At 48.5% G+C, this 20616-nt stretch overlaps 2 protein-coding genes across 2 annotated transcripts; both read right to left on the bottom strand.

Annotated features, from left to right (window-relative positions):
* Positions 1-554: 554 nt before the first annotated feature.
* LOC127601227 (uncharacterized) lies at positions 555-1551 on the bottom strand. Its single transcript, XM_052066290.1, has 2 exons — positions 1086-1551; positions 555-718 (listed from the first exon to the last, which is right to left on the bottom strand). Exons 1-2 carry the CDS (start codon positions 1549-1551, stop codon positions 558-560), a joined length of 627 nt encoding a protein of 208 aa, XP_051922250.1. The 3' UTR covers positions 555-557.
* Positions 1552-1770: 219 nt separating this feature from the next.
* Positions 1771-18448, bottom strand: LOC127601226 (myomegalin-like). The gene is given in 5 exon segments (XM_052066289.1): positions 1771-2155; positions 2158-2844; positions 2847-3100; positions 3102-7210; positions 18419-18448. Coding segments are annotated over 5 exon segments (5160 nt in total). The 3' UTR covers positions 1771-2075.
* Between the last annotated feature and the right edge of the window lie 2168 nt (positions 18449-20616).

Raw genomic sequence — 20616 nt, 5'->3', positions numbered from 1 at the left:
TACGTAAGGTTATTTTAACTAGGAAAGCTCAAACTATTTAGTTAGCCAATTGCTCCCTGACAACAATCTGAGGCCTCTCAGGAACCACAAGCAAAGAAAATTGAAGTCCGCATAATTCAAACGACGATACCACCCCCCTTAGGTAATACCCTTACAACGGTGACAAATGGTGAAGTAATGAATTTGGTGTGGCCCGTTAGAAGTCCCAAAAAGCTGCCGGCCCCTCCTCAAGAAAAAAAACCCTCGCCAGTCTAATGACAAGGAAAAAGAGGAAGGCCCTTTCTACCATCCCCAGTGGTTCCCTTCACCTGGTGTCAACCAGGTGTAAGGAGCCCTGGCACATTACAATCCACAAAAAAAGTATGAGCTCACCAAACAGTGTGAAAATGGAATGACATGTCCCCCTATCACCAAACAGTGAAATTGTACCGTCACATGATCAGCCGGCCAGCAGGTAACAAAATGAGGTAAAAATATTGGAATAAACAATGAGGTATATAGTAATGAGGTGTCAAAACATGCTATCAAAACAAGCCCCCGAAATGTCGCCCCCTTCTTCATGTGTAAGTGCGTGCCGAGGCAGAGTCCATTCCCCGAATCTTCAGCGATAGAACGTGCTGGGTATCACTGCCCAGGGCCTGCTGTCCATACAAAGTCCTTATGTCCAGGTCACTGTCCATAGAGTCCCTTGCACGGCCCCGGTCAGCATCCAGAGGTTCTGGAACGAATAAGAACTCCTGCCAGTATCGCGTGATGACAATGGCACTCAACACAAAACACATGCAACTTTGACACAATAACGATGGTAAACTGGTCGCGGGCCGGGCAACAACATACGGTGGATCACATTCCAGTGGAATCATGCAACACATCACACAAAAAGGAAAATAAAAACCCAAGGAAGTGGCGCTACGCCGATTTTCCCACTCCCATTTTGAAACAGGTACACGTATAGTTTCCGAAATCACTCATGCCAATTTTTGTCAGAAATAGAGCGCAATCTCCTAACACCTCAAATCGCCTATATGTATTTAGTAACAGTACATTGTCCACATGTGTTCGCTGGGCCAGGGCAAGGATGTTACCGGTGTTGTCTTCCCATTTGGCGGTGTGTCTGCACAGGGACCTTCCTGCCCTTGCGCAACTACATGGCAGTATGACAGCTCTTCCCAACACTCCCTCAACATTGCTCAATGTAACGCTCCGGCCGGACTCTGTGGCGGACTGGGCGTCCGTCACTGGGTCCTGTTGGGTGACCGTGTCCATTGGGGACACCATCTCCGGTGGTAGTTGGCTCGGTGTCGCTGTGTTGGGGAGAGTCACCTGCATCTGGGGAGGGCGCGTCGTCAAGATTGACATTGTCGAACTGTTGGCTTCCTCGATCGTCGGCTGTGTCGCCCCCGATGTCCTCAGGAACAGATACAGCAGACACGTTATCCACCACAGCTCGACCTTGCCCGTCTTCCTCCCGATCTGGGCCCCCGGGCGACTCTTGTTCTGGCAGTTGTTCGGAGTTCTCGCAGCCGCGACTCCCTCTTTGGGGTTCTTCATCTTTGGGCACCTTGACGCAGTGTGTCAGGTGGTACCAAGTTGGCGACCCTTTCACTTGCACCGCTGTTCCGGTACAGCGGACAACTTCAAATGGCCCCTGCCGTCTTTCGTTGTACCACTTGCGGCGGAACACTTTCACATACACCTTGTCTCCTGGCTGAACCGTGTCTTTAGAATTTGCTTCGAGTCTCTCTTGTGCTTCTTCTTGTTTCTGCCTTTTTACGTGCAGAAAAAACCCTTTGCCCCTCCACATGTTCTCGGAAGACGACGTTTCGGGGGCGTCTTCAAGCCGTTCCAATCCGGCTTGTCACTGCAACCACCAGGTACACGTTTCACACGCCTTCTTTCATACACATTGCTGACAGCTCCACTCAAAGAATAACACTGACTGCGCTTTTGAGGAGTTTGGGGACGCTGAAGGGAGTTTGGTAAGGCCTGGTTGAAGACAGAGGTTTAGGGGACTGAGGAGGTCTTAGTGATTTTAAATGTGGAGGTCCGTAGCATTGAGTCCGGTTGTTCGGGGTCTAAAGCAAGCATCGGCTGGTGCGCTTCCTGGCAGCAGAGTGCTGGTTGGCTTTGACTCCGTCAGTCGTCAAGCCCCGGAATTAGCAGGTTGCTCTCTGGCACCACCTCCTGGCTCCTCAGCGGCGTAGGGAGCGGAAGACGAGGAGCTTAGAGAGGAAAGTCTCAGCTCGTTCTTCTCCAAGTTTGTCCTTGCTTTCTTCAAAACATCCCGAGTCCTTGACAGCTGGTTCACGATGAAATGCTCCATGCTCTCCTTGGTGCGACTGGTGCTCCTCAGTCTTTGAATCGTCCCCTTCAGTACCTCCTCCTGCTCAGACACGCGCAGCTTGAGGGACAAGATCTCCTCTTGCATCGACTGATCCTTCTTCAGGTTCGGCGTGGCGGCGTCGGCGCTGGGCAGCGCCGCCCTCCAGAACATCTTCAGCAGGGATTCCGCCTCCTCCAGAATCTGCCTCAGGGTCTTCGTGTTGGACAAGAGACTCGGGACATTGCCGTAATCCAAGAGCTGCTCATTGTTTTGTTTCTGGGCGGCTCCTAACGGTGGAGGAGAGCGCAGGCGCGGGCGCAACGCTGCCTCCATGCGCTGCACGATGCTGCGACCTTCAAGGACTTGTTGCTGGAGAGCGTTAAAGTCATCCACGTGACCGACGGCGTGGCGGCCATAACGGTTGGCGAACGAGCCATCGGGGGCGTCGCCTTCCAGCTCAGCGTGCGGGTCGAGGGGGTCGTTGGCGGCGCTATGGTTGTCATCCAGGTCCGAGTAGGGGGGCAGGGAGATCCACAGTTAAAGAGACCAATGTCCCTGACAGGTGGAGAAGGGGCCGGGTCGTGCAGCAGCTGTCGCCTGTAGACGTTTTCTCTCTGAGGGCTGGCGCCGGAGGCCGACAGGGACGGCGTGCGAGGGGAGCCGGCGCCCAGTTTTTGCTCCAGCTGCTTGTGGAGCTCCAGCTGCTTGAAGGCGCTATTCTCCTGGATGCTGCTCTGCAGCTGGGCCCACAGACTCCTCACCTCGCTCAGTAGCTCCGCCGGGAGCTTCGCACAGGAAGCCTTTGTTGGATTTGAAGCTGGAGCACACGCGATCGTAGACGTGCAGTTCGTTCTGCAGGGAGTGGATGAGGTCTCTGCTCTCACACAACTGCTGCTGCAGTAGAGACGCCTCGTGCTACGCTCTGTTGATTCTCTCCTGACCGGCTTGCCTCAAGGCGAGAATCTGCCGTCCCTGCTCCTCACTGTGTGTCTGAAGTCGTCTCAACTCCTCCTTCCACTGCTCAGCTTCCAGTTCGGCTTGCTTGAGGCGGGCGCGTGCTTCGATCAGCTCCTCGCACGAGTCTGTGCTGGCCTGTAGACGGGACTGCAGATTCAAGTTCTCGTCTGTCAGGACTCGGATTTCATTCGACAGATGTGTGACTGTGTCCAACCCTTGAATATAGATGTTTGTAGCTGCTCCTCCGTCGCGCCCAGGGTTTGCTAATTTTTCCTCCAGCTGCTGTCGGAGCCTTTCGTTGGTCCGAATGGACTCTTCCAGACGCTGGCGAAGACATCGCACCTCCCGTAGGTGCTCTTCAATTAAATTGGGCCCCGAGCCCGACTTTAGTGAGTGACCCTCGGGAATGCCGCCCAGCTGGTACTGCGGAAAGGCATGATGAGGTAGCTGGCTGTAGCCTTTCAAGGACGGAGCGGTTAAACCCCCAGAGGCTGAGAAAAGCATTCCCGGACAGCTGAAAGATGATTGGAGGTGTCCACGAGAAGGAGGAGGGATGGATGAATGGGCATCCGGTTCGGATTGTCGCTGCTCATCCTGGTCCCGATAGTCTCCGGCGTCTAACTCGGAGCACAGATCCAGGTCTTCGTTGGTTTGACACTCGTCGGACACCAAAGAAGTCCTGTCTGATGGGTCGGTGGTCTCCGAGAGGGCTTGGCAGCTGGATGGCGTCTCAGGGCGATGCTGCAGCTTGTTGTGCAGAGACTCGATGATTTGGTCTTTCTGCTGAAGCTCCTTGCTAAGCTGCATGGCCAGCAACTCGTGGCCTGTCTTGTCAACGGGGCTTTCCACTCGTCCAGTCAGCTTGATGAGCAGTCTCTGAGCTAGCGCGGTGCTTTGTGAAAGCTGCTCTCGAAAGCTCTGCCCCATGTAGTAGTCAACATCGTTGGCCCGCAGCAGCTCCTCAAAAGCCTTGGTGGTGTCAGCCAGACGCTGTGTGAGGATATGGGAGACTCCTTCACCCTCTCTCATCCTCTGCCTCAGGTGGGAGAGCTCACGAGCTTGGGCCTGGATGAGAGAGTTGTACTTTCCAGGCCATGTGGCACATTTCCCCTGCTCTGCTTCGCACTTCCCCTCCAACTTGGAGCTGCTCAATTGGGCCTCCAAGGTGGCCACTCGTGCCATCAGCTCCTGCAGCTCGCGACTGGGTTTGGACGCAGGCAAAGTCGCCTGGGTGTCGGACACCCAGCCTTCATCTTCCTCCACACCCTCTTGGGCGGGTGACATCTCGAAGGCCCAGTTTACCTTGCGCGGCGTGCGCTCAAGGCTCGAGGCGTAATCGCTTGTGGCCGACAGGGAGCGAACACGCATCTGAAGCCCGCGGATGACTTTGTGGCAGCGGGTTAGCTGGGAGCGCAGATCCTGGACCAGGTGATGTAAAGCCGACTCCTCCCCGGCTCCATCGCATGCATCTCCGTTAGTCCCGGTTCTACTGGCCTTGTACCAGTCCCCTCCCACGCTATCCTCCTGCTGATGAGACAGTGATGTGCACATCTCGAGGTCATCAAACTCTGGGCTGCTGGCATCGTCCCTCTCAGCTTCATTTTCACTGCGTCCACAAGCCTCATAGCCCAAATCCTGTAGATCCACTTGCACCTGCTTACTGGCCTGCTGCACGGACGTCTCGGTGAGCAGGTCCCTGTAGTCCTTCAGCTGCTCGGCCTGAGCGTGAACGGTGGCTTCAGACACCATCAGCCTCTCCTGCAGCTCTCGGTTCTCCAAACAAAGCCGGGCCGAACGCTCACTCGGACCCTTGACAGCCACGCAAGACGTCGCCCCCAGTTCATCATCTTCCATGTAGTCCTCCTCCTCAGTATCGTCCTCCTCCTCAGTATCGTCCTCCTCCTCACCCCGGTCAAGACTCCCGTGGTTCGTCCCCACTTGACGTTCTTTTAGGAAGCGGTTCTCCTTCCAAAGCCTCTGCAGTGTGCTCCTCATCTGGGTCACCGAGGTGAATCCCTCCCGCTCGAGCTGCGACTGTATTTCTTTTAGCTCCAGTTCAACGCTCTGCGTGCGAGTCGTCAGGAATGCAGACTCTCCTTCATGCCCATGGGCCGCTTGAGGCTGGGTGAAAGGCAAACTCGCAGGTGTAACTTTCTCGTCGTCCTCTATGCTGTCGGTGAACTCGTCGCTGCTGCCGTCTTCATCATCCCCCTCGTCCTCTTCGGTGCTGACATCTCCTAAGTCACGCTGCCTTTTGGTGGCCCTTTCCAGGTCCAGGGCCATGTTCTGAATCCGGGTCAGGACCTCCTCCAGTTGCCCGCGGAGTGCCTGAACCGAGTCCAGCTGAGTGTGGAGGGCCAAGACCTTGTCCGAGCTGTCGCTATTGGTGTGAATGAGATTCTGGTAGAGTCTCTTCTCGGTCCTCAGGGCACCATTCAGCTGACGGTACTCCAAGACGAGCTGCTCCAGCACATGCTCGGTACTTGCTGTTGCTGCTCCCTTTGCTTGCTGGGCAGCCAAAGACGAACGCAGAGCAGAGAGTTCTTTCTGGGCTTCCCTCTCCTTCTTAAGCATTAACTGCAGCTCTTCCCGAAGGGCCTTCACGTCTTCTTCACTCTCTGGAGACGGCGGCCGTATCATGACTTCCTCTTGGTTCTGCATCATCTCCTTAAAAAAGGCTTCTTTCTCTCGGAGAAGACCTTGCAGGTGTTGCACGTCTCCGGCCGTCTGCCTCTCTTTGTCCCGCCTCAGCTCGCACAGTTTCTGCTCTCTCTTGGACAGCTGCCTGCGCACCTCCTGCAGCTGACCTGTGCGCTCGCTTATAACCAAGGACAGCCTGTACGAATTGTCCTGCAGGTACTGGTCTTTGTCAGCGAGGGTGTTGAGCAAGTCCGAAAGCCGCGTTTGGTGTTCAATCGATTGGCGGCTGCGGTCTGACAGCAGCTCCTGGAAGAGCTTCTCCTTCAGCTGGAGCCGAGCCTTCAGCTCCTCCACCACCTCGGTGGGGCCGGCCTGAACTCTGGCGACCAGGGTCGCCGTCAGATCCTGTATCTCCTTGCCGCGAGCCTGCAGCGCTGCTTGCAGCTGGCCAATGATGGCGTCCTTCTCCCTGAAAGTTCTGCTCTCCTTTTCTTCACTGGCCTGTTTCAGCCACTGAAGGTTTCTGTAGGCTTCGGCCGCCTGCTCCAGCTCCAGCTCTTTCCTTTGCACCAGAGTATCGAGACTCGTGATGGTCTCCTCGTTGTTAGACAGGATGCAGCGGAGCCTGTCCAGGTCTCGGTCTTTTTCCCGTAGCACCAGCTGCAGTGTCCTCACTTGACCCTCACGTTCATCCAGGCAGCGGAACTTGTCATCGATGGTGCGCTCCAAAGCTCTGTCTCTGTCTTTAATTCGCTCTCTTAATTTCTCAACAAGTGCATCTCTTGGTTTGGGACTTTCTGGTGTCTCGAACATTTGTGAGTACTCCTGTAACTGTCGCTCCTTCTCCCGCAGAGAGTGATTGAGCTGTGCAATGCTCATGTCTTTTTCTTGCGCCGCGGAGAGCCTCTCGGCCTCGACTTCCTTCAGAGCTTCTTCCTTAGCTCTGAGCTCGGCGCGGGTTTTCTGAAGTGCGCAACGCAGGTCCTGATTGTGTTTTTCAGTCTCTTCCTTATGCTGCAGCGCCTCCTGGAGGTCAGCATTCAGTCTGTCTTTGAAGCGGGCCAGATCGTCATCTTGTCTCTGACTCTGACTGAGACTCCTCTGGCTGGCCTCCAGCTCCAGGCCCAAAGAGAACAGGGAGCTCTGCACGCCCACCAGCTCCCCTTGCAGCTGGGAAAGCGTCACAGACTCACTGACCCCCTCTGGTGTCTTGCTTTGTGCGAGTTGATTCCGGTGGGCCATCTCTCGGAGCTTGTTTAATGTGACGTTCTGCCCCTCGATCAGCTGATACTAGTACACGTATAGTCTCAACTACTTCCCTGTTAAAAGTCCCTTCCACCGGCCAAGGCCTCTCGATGTCAGGCCATCTTTTATTCCATTTTTTTGATATTTTTTAACCCCCTTAATGAGCGGGTAGTTTCTCCGCACTACCTCGATGGGGGTGGTCACCATTGGATTAGCATAGTTCCTTTCCCCCATTTTTTTTTTTTTTTGATTGCAGATAACAATATCAATTAAACAATGCACATACGATTTTGCCAACCTCAGATGGACCCCTTAAGACCGGCTGTCTCAATTGATATTCGATCCGGTGTATTCCGTCCGTGCTATTTCTGTACCCGCACTCAACTTATGTTGGAGATGACACCTTGTTTGAAAAACAATTGTTCACAAGTTTATGATGATCAGTCTTTAGTCATTAGTCAGTCTGCTATGCAATCCACGTTCTCAGGTTTTTTTATGTAAACAGAAATTCAGAAGTATTGAGGAGAGCCCCAGAGAGCAATATCAATAATTGGTTTTTAATTTTATCATTCTGTCTTTAATTTAAATTAACAAGTCGGGCTTTTCTGCAACTCCAATTTCTCATTGCTCCCAGAGGGTCTAGGGGGCGCCAGCTGACCCTCGTATTATTTATGAGGGGCCACACTCTTTCTTGAGATGCATACATGCACATCTATATTAGTGTCGTTAGGTAGCATTCCCGTGCTTCTTGTTTCATGTTAGACAGCTGTGGCACATTAATTCTCCTGGGTTTCAGGTACCTCAGGACCTCCACAGTTGGTCATGCATTCTTTTGCTCCTTCAGCATGCCGTCCCCCATCATCCTGTCACATTTTCTCGCTACCAGCAAGGTACGCCCCAAAATGGGCACAACTCTGGCCGCACGCCCCGCCCCCACGTCACCCACACGGGGAGTGCCTAGCCTTGAAACAAGGTGGGCAGGTACAGGTTGGCCACTCCCTGTCCCGCCCCCGAAGCCAGATTCCCCTCCCCGAGCGGGCACCGCAGGCGGGCACGCGCCCCAGAGCACCGAGAAGCACACTATCCTATCCATTCCATTCGTTTCTTCTACAAGCACGCTCACTCACTCGCACTCAAGAGCACACACACACTTACTCACGATCGCGCACACGCGCACACACGCACGCTCACCTACACACACCCATGGGTACACTCACACACACACACACACACACACACACACACACACACACACACACACACACACACACACACACGCACACACACACACACACACACACACACACACACACACACACACACACACACACACACACACAGGGATCCCACGCGTCTCTGCACGCGCAGACACTCACAAACAAAGAAGATAGAGCAGGATTCGAATCCATTCCACGTTTTGCTGTTTGCCAACTGCGGCTATGCAGTTTAGTGTTTAACAGTGCAGATATGCACTGACAAATACGCACGTCTTACTTAACTTTCGTTTCGTTTCGTTTCTAATAGCGCTTTATATTTTCCCCTTTATTTTCTGCAGAGTTTAACTTAAGTGTGCACACAAAATACTTTTTTCCCAAGGTATACCAATCCTTGCACTCCAGAGGCCTCATTGCCACGTTTTCCCTTTTTCACACAGAGGGATTTTCTCTACACCAGTGGTCACCAACATGGTGCCCGCGGGCACCAGGTAGCCCGTGAAGACCACTTGAGTAGCCCGCCAGTGCCTGGACATTGTGATTTGCTAGTAGAAATTATGATTTAAAAATGCAAACATTGGCAGTACTGTGAGACATTTCGAAACACGATCAAAGTCTGACAATTTAAATCATCAAGTATTAAAAATAACACATCCTCATATTATTGAAGGTATTTTGGACAAATATGTTATTTCAGACGTGTATCAATTTGGTAGCCCTTCACACAATCGGTACACATGAAGTTGCTCTCACCCTCAAAAATGTTGGTGACACCTGCTCTACACACACAATGCCGTCCAGCACCTATTTCCCAAACGCAACTGTACAGGCTCAAATTTATCAAACTTTGACAGATGTGTATGCTATTATGACACGTCCCCATAGAGGAATCGAACCGCAAGCAGATCGTATCAGCTTAATCAATATTCAAAAACCGCCAGTCCTTTCGTTTTATCTGGGGGCTTCTTACACCAGCATTTAAATTGACAAGCCTTATAACTCACATACACCTCTAATTCGATCAGTGCCCAAACGACGTGACTTCGCGCGCATCATTCTCTTCGGCCCACAGGTCCGTGACCTGGCCGGATATTTCCTTCATCCACTCTCACACTTCATGGTACGGATGCCAAAGTTGCGCTCGTTCCTATTAGCCAAACGCGGTCGACGCAACCTCCCTTTTGCGCTGGACTTTGGCAGAGACTAGGCTCCCACCGGACATCTCGGCTATAGCCCCTGGCCCGTGTGGATTCACCCGTATCTTGTCGCAGCATAGTTCAATCGTACCCGTGTTTCCGCCACAATCACACAGCTAAAATTTCGATCCTCCGCGGGACCACTGAAACGACTAATTTCCACGTCCACGTTTTATGGGACTTCCTATTATTTTCTTCTCGTGACAGCCGACCAGCGTTGTTCTCGACAACCTGTCCTGTTTCACATTCGCCCTCCCTGGAGCGTTTATTTCTTCTCGTTTATCATTCTCACCAGTCATGTCATGCATACAATTCCCAAAACGTTTTGTTACTGTTCCCTTTTTATTTATTGTTTTTATTTATTTATTTTTCCTGTTTTTATTTTACTTTTCTTTCGCTGTCTCTATTTGGGGCCACTCCCCCTTCAAAAGTCGCATTATGACGGCTTTTGACTAGGAGAGACAACTTTCCCTGGAGCCCGCCGTGGCCCCATCCGATCCGTTTAACTGTCCTCCGTGCGGGGGACAACGCTCCCTCCCCCCTTTTCCAAGAGCGAGCATGTTGCGGCGACTTTGAGTGTAAGCAACTCACCTCAAAACAGGTCGTCGGCTGGCCGCTGGATGCTCGCGGAGAGAGCGGACGGGACGGTCCCCTGGAGAACACGAATCCTGTTCGTGACGCCAAAAATGTGGTATATGGTTTTTGCTGCTTCGCTGGTCTTCAAAAAACACTCGGTGATCGGTTGCTGTTTCCCGACGAATGAGCACTTCAGGGACCACGGCTGATTGGGAAAAGATTTTATTCAATCAATGTCAGAGTGAAGTCTTTCCAAAAAGTTGAGTGGCCCAAGGCATGGATGTAAAAAAGCCCCCCCAACCCCTGTCAATTCTCCCTGACCAGCAAATATAGAATAGAATCGTGTCACTGACGCCAGGTGGACATTCTAAGGCCACCTACAGGAATAGAGAGGGAATTCCAAATTACACTTCAACATGATTTTGACATTGTTGCAACACATTGAATGATACAATATGAATGCATGGATGTGAATGTTATTGTCAAGGGTCAATGTCATCTTTATTGTCAAATATGCTTTATGTATGACATGCAGCATAGATGAAATTTCTTCCTCTCAATCCTCAGTGCATACATGCATGTAAACATGCTGTGCATTAAACACACGCAGCTAAGAAAGGATAGCAGCTACACTATATAAAAAAAAGACATGTAATCTGAACGGTAAAGACAATATAAACAGCATAAACAACAACATAAACAATGGCGCTTGTGGCTACACTGAGCTTTTAACTTTCAGTACCAGTCATTGGGTAGAGTGAGGTAGTGCATTGTATACACGTCATCATCAAATCAGTTTGTTCAGTCTGTCAAGTGGGGTGGCTGCAGGGATTTTGAAGGTCCAGCAGGTGGCAGTGGTCAGCGATACAGTATCGGTACAGTATCAACACAGTGTGTCATTGTGTCGACACGCCTCATGAGGCCTCATGGTCCCTTCACTAGGTAACGAAACATAATGCGATGCTGCTTTTTTATAAGTCGCGCGAACGGTCACCTGTCAATGGCAGCCCCGCCCCTCTTAAAGCGCCAGGTGAATCCAACAAACACAAAGTGGGGTGCTGATGCCAAGATAGTACAGTCAGTACAACAGCGTTGGCTTAATGCTTCTCTGCAGCGGAGTACGCATCACCGGTCTGGCGCAGATCAGCCCAAGGTTGATACAGTGCTAAACTCTGCTTGCCGTGCTGTCACTGGCTGCTTGAAGCCCACAAAGGTTGATGACCTATACCTACTCAGTGGGATTGCTCCACCAAGCATCCGTACGACAGTTGCATCCCAGAAAAAAAAAGCGGAGACAAGATACTGACACCCGGCACCAACTCTACAATCATGAGCCAACAACAAAAAGGTTAAAATCAAGGTATAGCTTCCTGCATTCTGTAGAGGCTCGGGACAGAAATCCAGAAAAGCAGTGTGTCGCTATGTGGACAGAACATCTTATCCAAGCCCACACAGTGTAAAAGACACACAGTGTCTTTTACCAGGCCATGCGAATCTCTTCCATCTGCTGCCAGTGAAGCATGCCCACTCTGGTCTTGCCGTAACCGCCTGAGAACTGCTGTCGGCCGATGCAAAAAAATCTGATAAAGTGGGGGTTTAATGAGACTGGCGACAGCTCTTGTCTGTGTGGAGAGGATCAGACCTTGCAACATCTCCTTGTCTGCCCACTACTCCCGACATCTTGCACCCAAGAGGACGTAGCTGATCTCACCCCGAATGCCAGACAATGCATCCAACAATGGACTTTAACCATCTGATGATACGTAGTGACTCGAGAAGAGAAGAGAGAGAGAGAGTTTCCTTCCACATTCCAAAAAAATGCATGGCCTGCTGATTGAACACTCCAACTTGTGAGTGTGTTGTTCATCTCTGCGTGCCCTGCGATTGACTGGCAACTGTTTCAGGGTGCCCCCGGACTCCTGCCCGAAGACAACTGGGATAGAATCCAGCACCCCCGCGACCGTTGTGAAGATAAAGCGCATCAGAAAATGGATGGATGGATCTGTTACCAAAAAAAAAAAAAAATTGAGTTCTGTGAACTTGTTTGCAGTGTACAACTATTTCCAAAGAGCACCGCAAACATGTTGGGTAGCAGCAAGGTGAACCCGCGTGGTTCCCAGTGGACATTGTGCCATGCCATGCTAAGCATTTGCTGCAATATGGACGTTCATCTTTGCCGTTCTTAATGTCAACTGTAGTTCATTGAATGTGTGTCTTATTGAACTGGCCGTTCACATTTATGTTACACAGTGTTTGCATGGAACCCTAACTGGTTTGTTTGCGACACCAGAGACATTACGGTGAGTTTCACTGTTTAGGCAAGAAATTATCCTGTGATTGACCAGCTGTGTGAGACGAGTGCAAAAACTCATTGCATTTAATAAGGTGTATGAAAAACAATGGGGGTACAAGGAGCCAACAGGCACATTTGGAGGCAGGCAAAAAATAGTGGTACCTGACACCGTGCACTCCTACTTCTGCTGCCGCTACTGGTAACTGTGATGTGTGCTCTGCAATTCTTTCAAAATACCTTGATGTTCCATCATATTTAAGGCCCCTGACATGTCATTACTTTGGATTATATAGTCATAAGTGCCACTAAGGAGGCTACAGCCTGAGGGGCAGCAAGAGCAGAGCAGCTTACTGCAGCTGCCTTACCCTTGCTGCGTTCATCTTGACATTGAATTTCCTGTTTGGAGGATTTTTTTAATCCCCCTTCTTGCTTAAATTGGATGCCACAGATCAAAATAAATCATATAGTGCATGCTCTCAAATATTGCTGAGAAAATACAGTTGCTTCTAAAATAATAAAAATGTCTTGAAAGACTCAATTCATTGAACTAGTTTATTTCAAAATGCAAAACTAATTCGGGGTGTCACCAATTTTTGCATTTTTACACATTGTAGTTCTCGTCTCCTTTATTGGGTCATTATGACTGTGAATCCAAATAAATGTTTGATTGCATCACATGACATATTTCTGCCATCAGGCTGCAACCTCCTTTGTCACAAGTTGGTAAATTTAATTTTTTTTAATTAATTTGAACGACTGGTTAGTCTACACATCAGGATAGAATTATTGACTTATCTATAGTGTTGACAATGGCTTGTTCTCTTTGATGAAGTAATGAACATCCAGGGTATGGACATAGAGAGGGTGACCTCCTACAAGTACCTTGGTGTTGTTCTCAACGACAAACTGGACTGGTCTACAAACACGGACACCCTGATTAGGAAAGGACAGAGCCGACTCTTCCTACTCAGGAAACTGAGGTCTTTTGGGGTTCAGGGGTCACTCCTTAAGACGTTCTATAACTCGGTGGTGGCCTCGGCCATCCATTATGGCATTGTCTGCTGGTCAGGCAGCATCTCAGCCCGGGACAGAAAGAGACTCGAGCGACTGGTCAGGAAGGCCAGTTCTGTCCTGGGTTGCTCCCTTGACACTCTGGAGGAGGTGGGCAACAGAAGGATGCTAACTAAGCTAAAAGCTATGATGGCCAGTCCCTCCCACCCCCTCCAGCCCGCCCTGACAGCACTTGGTAGCTCCTTCAGCCAGAGACTGTTACACCCGCGCTGCAAGAAGGAGAGATACCGACGCTCGTTCCTACCGACTGCTGTCAGGCTGATGAATAAAAAATAACAATCATAATAATAATAATAATTAAATTATGTGAAGTAAAATTGTAAATAGTACTGCGATTTATCCATTGTGTTCATATTGTATTTAATTGAAAGATGTTTGTTGTTTTTTTTTCTCTTTCTCCTTTCTTCTTTCTACATACATTCTTGCTGCTGGAGGCTGTAAATTTCCCCAGTGTGGGACGAATAAAGGATATCTTATCTTATCTTATCTTAATGAACAAACACAGCGTTTTTGGTGTGTCCTGAAAAGTGATCATTTTGGAGGCATGAGGATTTTACATAACATCAGCGATATACACAACAAATTGAGCAATGACTAGTTTTGAAATCAGAGGCCAGTAAAAATTTGATTGTTCAATATTCCCACAATCATTTGAAAAGGGGGATCGGTAACAAAAATACTCTATCAAGTATAACTGAAAAGTACCAGAGAAAAAAGGCAAACACACATTTAATTATATTTTTTATGACAAATATAGATGTGGAAATAAAGTTTATTTCAACATAGTGAAAATGAAAGGGATATATGGAGTGGGTGAGCATGGGTTGCCAGAGTTCAATTATTTGCAATTTTAGTTAACACAGTGTACACTGTAGTCTATTAATAAGCTTTTATTTCATGTAGTTCCAACTAGCATCCTGAAAGAAATGTGTTGTAATTAATACTAATGAATTATAATTCACTATTTAATTATTTATTGTGGTTTTGACAAATATTATCAATCAGTGTTCCAATTGAATACACGAATGATCTCATTTGATTGGTGTTCTCACATTCATTTTTGATTCCCATTTGTTAATCATGACAAGTCCCAATTGTTGTTCTCGGATTGCCAAGCAGCATTTCAAAATATTTTGGTGGAGAAGAGAATGGAATGGTGTTCGATGCTCTCTTTCAGTTTGACCTCTTGTTTTACACCACAGTACCCGCATATAATTATCCTTTCAGTCGCTCCATGACCATTCGATGATGAGAGATTGTTCAATCCCACAATGCTGCCACCAATGCGTGCATGTGTGCTAGTATGTGTGAGTGTGTGTGTGTGTGTGTGTGTGCGTGTGTGTGTGCGTGCCTGCGTGCGTGCGTGCATGTGTTGGGTGGTATAGTGAAAAAAAAAAACAGCACAATTCAGTAGGAACCATATAACTCCATCCATCCATGATCGATTTTCTACCATGAATTCTCTTCAAGATTACGGGTTGGTCTATTATGGGATCGGTCTATCCAGACTGACTTTTGAAACAAGACATGGTACACCCTTAATTGGGCACCAGTTAATCAGAGGGCACACAAAATCAATCATTCACCCCCAGTTTGGAATATTTAGTAAACCTGACATGCACAATTAAATTTTTTCATTTAATATAAAATTCAAATCCAGAACTGGGTTAGACCTGTCTGTCACCGACTCTGCAAGATAAAGTAGAGGAGTCTTTTAACTTTAAGACAGAATCAGCAAAGTCCTACACTTGTCCCTGAAGTTAAATGCAAGCAAAAGTGTACATGCATTTCATTTGAATTGAGACTTAATCCTCTCAAGAAACACAGGAATCCAGGAGGAGAGATTTCAGAGTCATTGGTAATTAGACCGCAGGGTGGATACATTTCCTTATGCCCAAAGAAAGATGTGTATAAACCCTGTGTTCCCCTGTAATCCTTCCGCTACGCTGCCCATTATGTCTCAACCCCCAATCAACCATAGTAAAAGTCATCACATTTCTGTAGTCACACTGGGCCAGGCGAGCCAGCTGCCTCAGGCACACTGACACCAGGTTTGTCTCCGGTGACTAAAATCGCCTTTACACAGACCTGAAGTTTTCTCTCTCTCAGGTTAAATAAGAATGACGAGAGCACTGTTTATCTGCCCTGGTTCAAAGATAAGGCTAACAACTGTAATGGGCCCTTGGGGAAATCGATACTCTGCACAAGAGAGATCCGTCAATGCTACCAGTCTAGCCATATTATGCAGAGCAGAATCTGCTCTCTTGATATATGATGTTGTATCAACGTTATAAATTTGCTCTTGTACCCTAAATGTTTTACTTACTCATGGAAGCTATGGATAATGGCATTTTTACTGTGTGTTTGATCAAATACTGTTTTAATGACATCCTTCCCTTCATTATTAATTCTCAACAATCAAGATTCCCATTTCAATGAGATCAGGTCAGAAACTACGATTGGAGACAAGTGTTTACAATCACCACTGACTGCTGGGTGTAAAATCACTATTGTATGGGCGTGATCAAAGGGCAGAAAGTGAAGAACAATGGCTTAGTGATAGAATACAAAAAATGAGTTTGACAAATGGACATTGAGCATCATATGTTGTGTGTGTGAGTGGTTTCTAAATAGGGGGAGGGTATTTTGAAATTTAAAGGTAGCTGCACTAGGTGATGAAGTGATGATGCAGTGACAGGAGAAGTCCTGGCATAAAACCGGCATAATCTCAAGTGAGAGGAAAAGTGGAATATCAAGATGAGACAGCAGCATGGAATGACGGAGAGAGATGGAGGAGATTATTTAGATCAGGAAGTTGTGAGACTAAAACAGATGATGATACTGGGGGTGGGGGCGGTGGGGGTGGTGAGAGTAAGCGTTTTTCTCTGATATCACAGCAAAACATCTGTTGTCTCTATGTGCCTTCTCTTTATGAATCTTTCCTGGAGACCAACGATTTTTCAGCAAGGTCAAGACTTTGTGAGCTGAGCTCAACCAAAAAAAATCCAAGAAAACAATTTAACATACACATTTTGACATAACTACAAAACTATGTTGAAATAGTAAGTGCTATCCTTTGGAAAGAAAAATGAATCAGTGAAATGTACTAACAAAAATTACAATCTGTTGATCAAAACCTTTTTCTTTGCTTAAATTAATTTCACTTCCATTTATTCAAATCCTTCAAATGGAGACAATAGTCACATTAATTGCAGTTGATGAGTGGGGGTGAGTACAGGTTTTCAGGACTATTCATTAGCCTGACAGCAGTCGTCAGGAACGAGCGGCGGTACCTCTCCTTCTTGCAGCGCGGGTTTATCAGTCTTTCCCTGAAGGAGCTGCCCAGTGCTGTCAGGATAGTCTGGAGGGGGTGGGAGTGTTTGTCCATCATAGCTGTTAGCTTAGCTAGCATTGTTGCCCACCTCCTCCAGAGTGTCCAGGGAGCAGCCCAGGACATGTGTAAAATGACAAACTGGTTGTCAAAGCAGAAAAATGCGAGTTTGGTGTTCCCTCTATTAGTTTTCTTGGCTACCTCCTCACTCGGCATCAGATTAGGCCGGATCCTATTAATATTGTGGCTAATTTGCAAGTCTCTTCTTTGCGCAAACTGCTCCAGCCATTTCTGGGCTTTGCAAACTTCCTCGGAAGGTTCATCCGTGACGACAGTAAGGTCGTCACACTCCTCATCCAATTCACCTCTACAGCCTCTCCATTCATATGGATCCTCAAGGCTGATGCTGCCTTCAAACACCTCAAAAGACTTTTCATCTCTGCCCCAGTCCTTATTGATCCTATCCTGCTTTCCAGTTCATTGTCGAGGTGGATGAATCTAATCCCGGGATAGGGGCCGTGCTCTCCCAGAGAAGTTCTAAAGATCAAAAGGTACATCCTTTTCACGCAAATTGTTCCCCCCAGGGAGAAAATATGATGTCAGCAACTGTAAATTGTTGGCTGTGGTTGCTGCCCTTCAGAAGTGGAGACACTGGCTGGAAGAAGCTCAGATCCCCTTCCTGACACTAACATATCACAATCTACGAAGTGCCTAAATTCTCGTCAGTCTCGTGGGACCCCTTTTCTTTGTCGCTTTAGTTTCTCTGTTTCCTACCGTCCAAGCTCCCGTAATGTTAGGCCTGATGCTCTCTCTCATATCCATGATCCATCTTCAGAGAGGCCAGCTCCTGAAACCATCCTTCCCTCTTCATGCTTCATGTGGGAGATTGAGTGGGCAGTTCTGGATGCAAAAGGACAGCAACTAGATCCCAGCTTGGGCCCTAAGGATCGGCTCTTCATTCCAGATTCCGTCCGCTCTGAAGTCCGGCAATGTGGACACTCCTCCAAGTTGGCTTTTCATCCTGGTGTCAATGGAACCCTCTGGTTCTTGTGACAATGCTTATGATGGCCTCCGGATGGTCCAAGATGTCAGAAAGTTTGTCGCCACCTGCCTCACCTGCTCGCGAGGGAAATCCTCTCAACACCGCCCCCTGGGCCTCCTGCAACCTCTGCCCATTCCCAGCCTTCCCTGGTCCCACATGTCGATTGATTTGGCTTCTGGTCTGCCTCCCTCCAAAGGAAACACGATGATATTGACTGTGGTTGACCGATTCTCCAAGACTGTTTATTTCATTCCATTTCCATCCGACTTCCCTCCGCCCTTGAGACTGTGAACATCCTTGTGAAATGCATTTTCAAGCTTCATGGCATCCCAATTGACATTGTTTCTGTTCAGGGTCCCTAGTTCACATCCCAGGTATGGCAAGCCTTCTGTAACGCTTTGGGGGCATCTAGCCTGTTTTCAGGTAATCACCTGCAGACCAATGGACAGCCTTGGGTGTGTCTCGGCCTGCCATGCAGCCTCCTGTAGCCTACACCTTCCATGGGTCAAGTATTCCCATGATTCCCTCACCTCATCGTCCACGAGCATGTCTCCGGTCATGGTCGCCCATGGGTATCAGCCCCCACTCTTCCCTTTACAAGAGGTCGCTGTTCCCTCTGTCTGTGACCATCACCGTCGTTGTCATGCAGTCTGGAGACATGCCAGGGCTGCCATGACCTGTGCAGCCCAGCGCAACTGTCACCTGGCGGATGGACATCGGTCTCCTATGTATCGCCTGGGGCAAATGTTTGGCTGTCTGCCCGTGACCTTCTTCTCCAGACTGATTCCTGTAAGCTCGCCTCCAGGTTGATTGTTTTTTTTTTTTAATTCAGAAGGTCATGAACCCTTCCACCATCTGATTGAAGCTCCCAGCCTCCCTTCAAGTCCACCCCACTTTTCATGTCTCTCTCCTGAAGCTGTTCTCCTCAAGCCCACTCAGCCCTCCATCCGAGTTTCTTCCGCGCCTGGTCATTCATGGTCAACCCATCTACACTGTCTACAAGAATTTAAATGTACATTGTCGCGGTCGGGGTTTTCAGTATTTAGTTGACTGAGAGAGGGGCCTTGAGGAATGTTCATGGGCCTCTAGGTCCCTCACACTCAGCCCTTCCCTCCTCTGGAACTTCTACTGTGAGTTCCTTCACAAGTCGGGAAAGGCACTGGGCAGTGCCCCTTGAGGGGGGTGGGTACTGTTGTGACTGTGACAGAGTTTTGTTCTTTGTTCCGTAGTTGGTTTTATTTTTATTTTATTTTATTATTTTTTTTGCTATGATCCTTTATTTGGTCACATAGGGCAATGCTCATTTTTCTATAAACAAACTTGAGTTACTCAGTGACACATTGTCAGAACGTGAAGCCTTCTATGGCCTGGTGCATCCAGCCCTGCTCTCTGTTTTTTTACTTTGAATTTTTGCATATAAAGACTTTTACTTCGCCGATAGTGTCTCCTGTCTGCTTCAGGCTCCAAATTCCACTCCTCACGTGACACTTATCTTTGCTCATTGGACCGTTCACAATATTTTTTCCTCTGAATCTTGAGAGGCAGATCAACCCGTTGGAGCAATGTGCAGCTTTTACTGCTGATTGTCTGTTACCCGTTGCATGAGCAATTAACCAGGTAGTGCTGTGGGCGGGCCAATACTGAAGACAGTCACAGCCACGGATTCAGCAGACAGAGATGTGTACTGTGGCTATCAGAGTCAACATAACTCTGTTTTCAATTGCCGATAATTGCCAAAATGCGAAACATATTGGCCATTTTAATTTGCAACTGATCATCGATATATCACTCGATACACTGCTGGTTTGAACTTGCAGCCTATAAAAGCTGAAGCGACTTTCTTTTTCTCTTTATTTTATTACTGCTCTTTTTTGTTGCTCTCTTCTACTTTTCATTCAACCAACCTACCGCGATCGATCGGTGCATACACAACACACTTACAGACGCATGCCATTTTTTATAAAGCTCCACGGAGCCACTAGATGGTGTTAAGAGCCGCGTGTTGCCGACCCCCGGTTTAACCAGGGGTGTCACACTCAGGTCCTCGAGGGCCGCTGTGCTGCATGTTTTCCAAGTCTCCCTGTTGCAACACACCTGATTCAAACGAACAGGTTCAATGTCAGGCTTCCGCAGAGCTTGCTGATTATCTGATCATTTGTCAAGTGTAGGACAGCGGGCCTCCGGGACCGGAGTTCGACACCTGTGGTTTAGACCCTTAAAAACAGCAGAGTTTATCTTTGCAAATGGCGCATTGCCACAGCAACATCATATCACATAATAAAAAGCTTCCAATAGCTCTTTATCTTAAACATGTTTAGAAGAAAGTATGAAGATGATCCGGAAAAAATCCTTTAGAGGACTTATTAAAAATATAACTTCTTTAGAAGGCTAAATTCGGTGTCCAATTCCCAAATTTAAAGAAGTGGCACGCTTCTTGTGATGTGTCGGTCGCGAACGAGTCGGTACAAAGAGCCGCTTTGTAGTGAACGATGAGGCACCAACCCTCGAGAGCTGGCTCTGTCATTTTTCTCTCTCTCTCTCTCTCTCTCTCTCCCTCTCTCTCTCTCTCTCTCTCTCTCTCTCTCTCTCTCTTGCTCGCTCACTCTCTCTCTCTCCTCTCTATGTCGCTCTCTCTTGTGTCTGAAGCGAGGTTTGGCAGCAGCTGCCGTGCTCAGAGAGGGAGACGGGAAGAGAAAGGGAAGGGGTGAGGGGCTTGGTAGGTACAAAT

The sequence above is a fragment of the Hippocampus zosterae genome, chromosome 5 (assembly GCF_025434085.1).
Source record: "Hippocampus zosterae strain Florida chromosome 5, ASM2543408v3, whole genome shotgun sequence".
In the NCBI taxonomy this organism is placed as follows: Eukaryota; Metazoa; Chordata; class Actinopteri; order Syngnathiformes; family Syngnathidae; genus Hippocampus; species Hippocampus zosterae.
The sequence above is the reverse complement of the archived record's forward strand: the minus strand, read 5'-3'. Positions and strand labels throughout refer to the sequence as shown.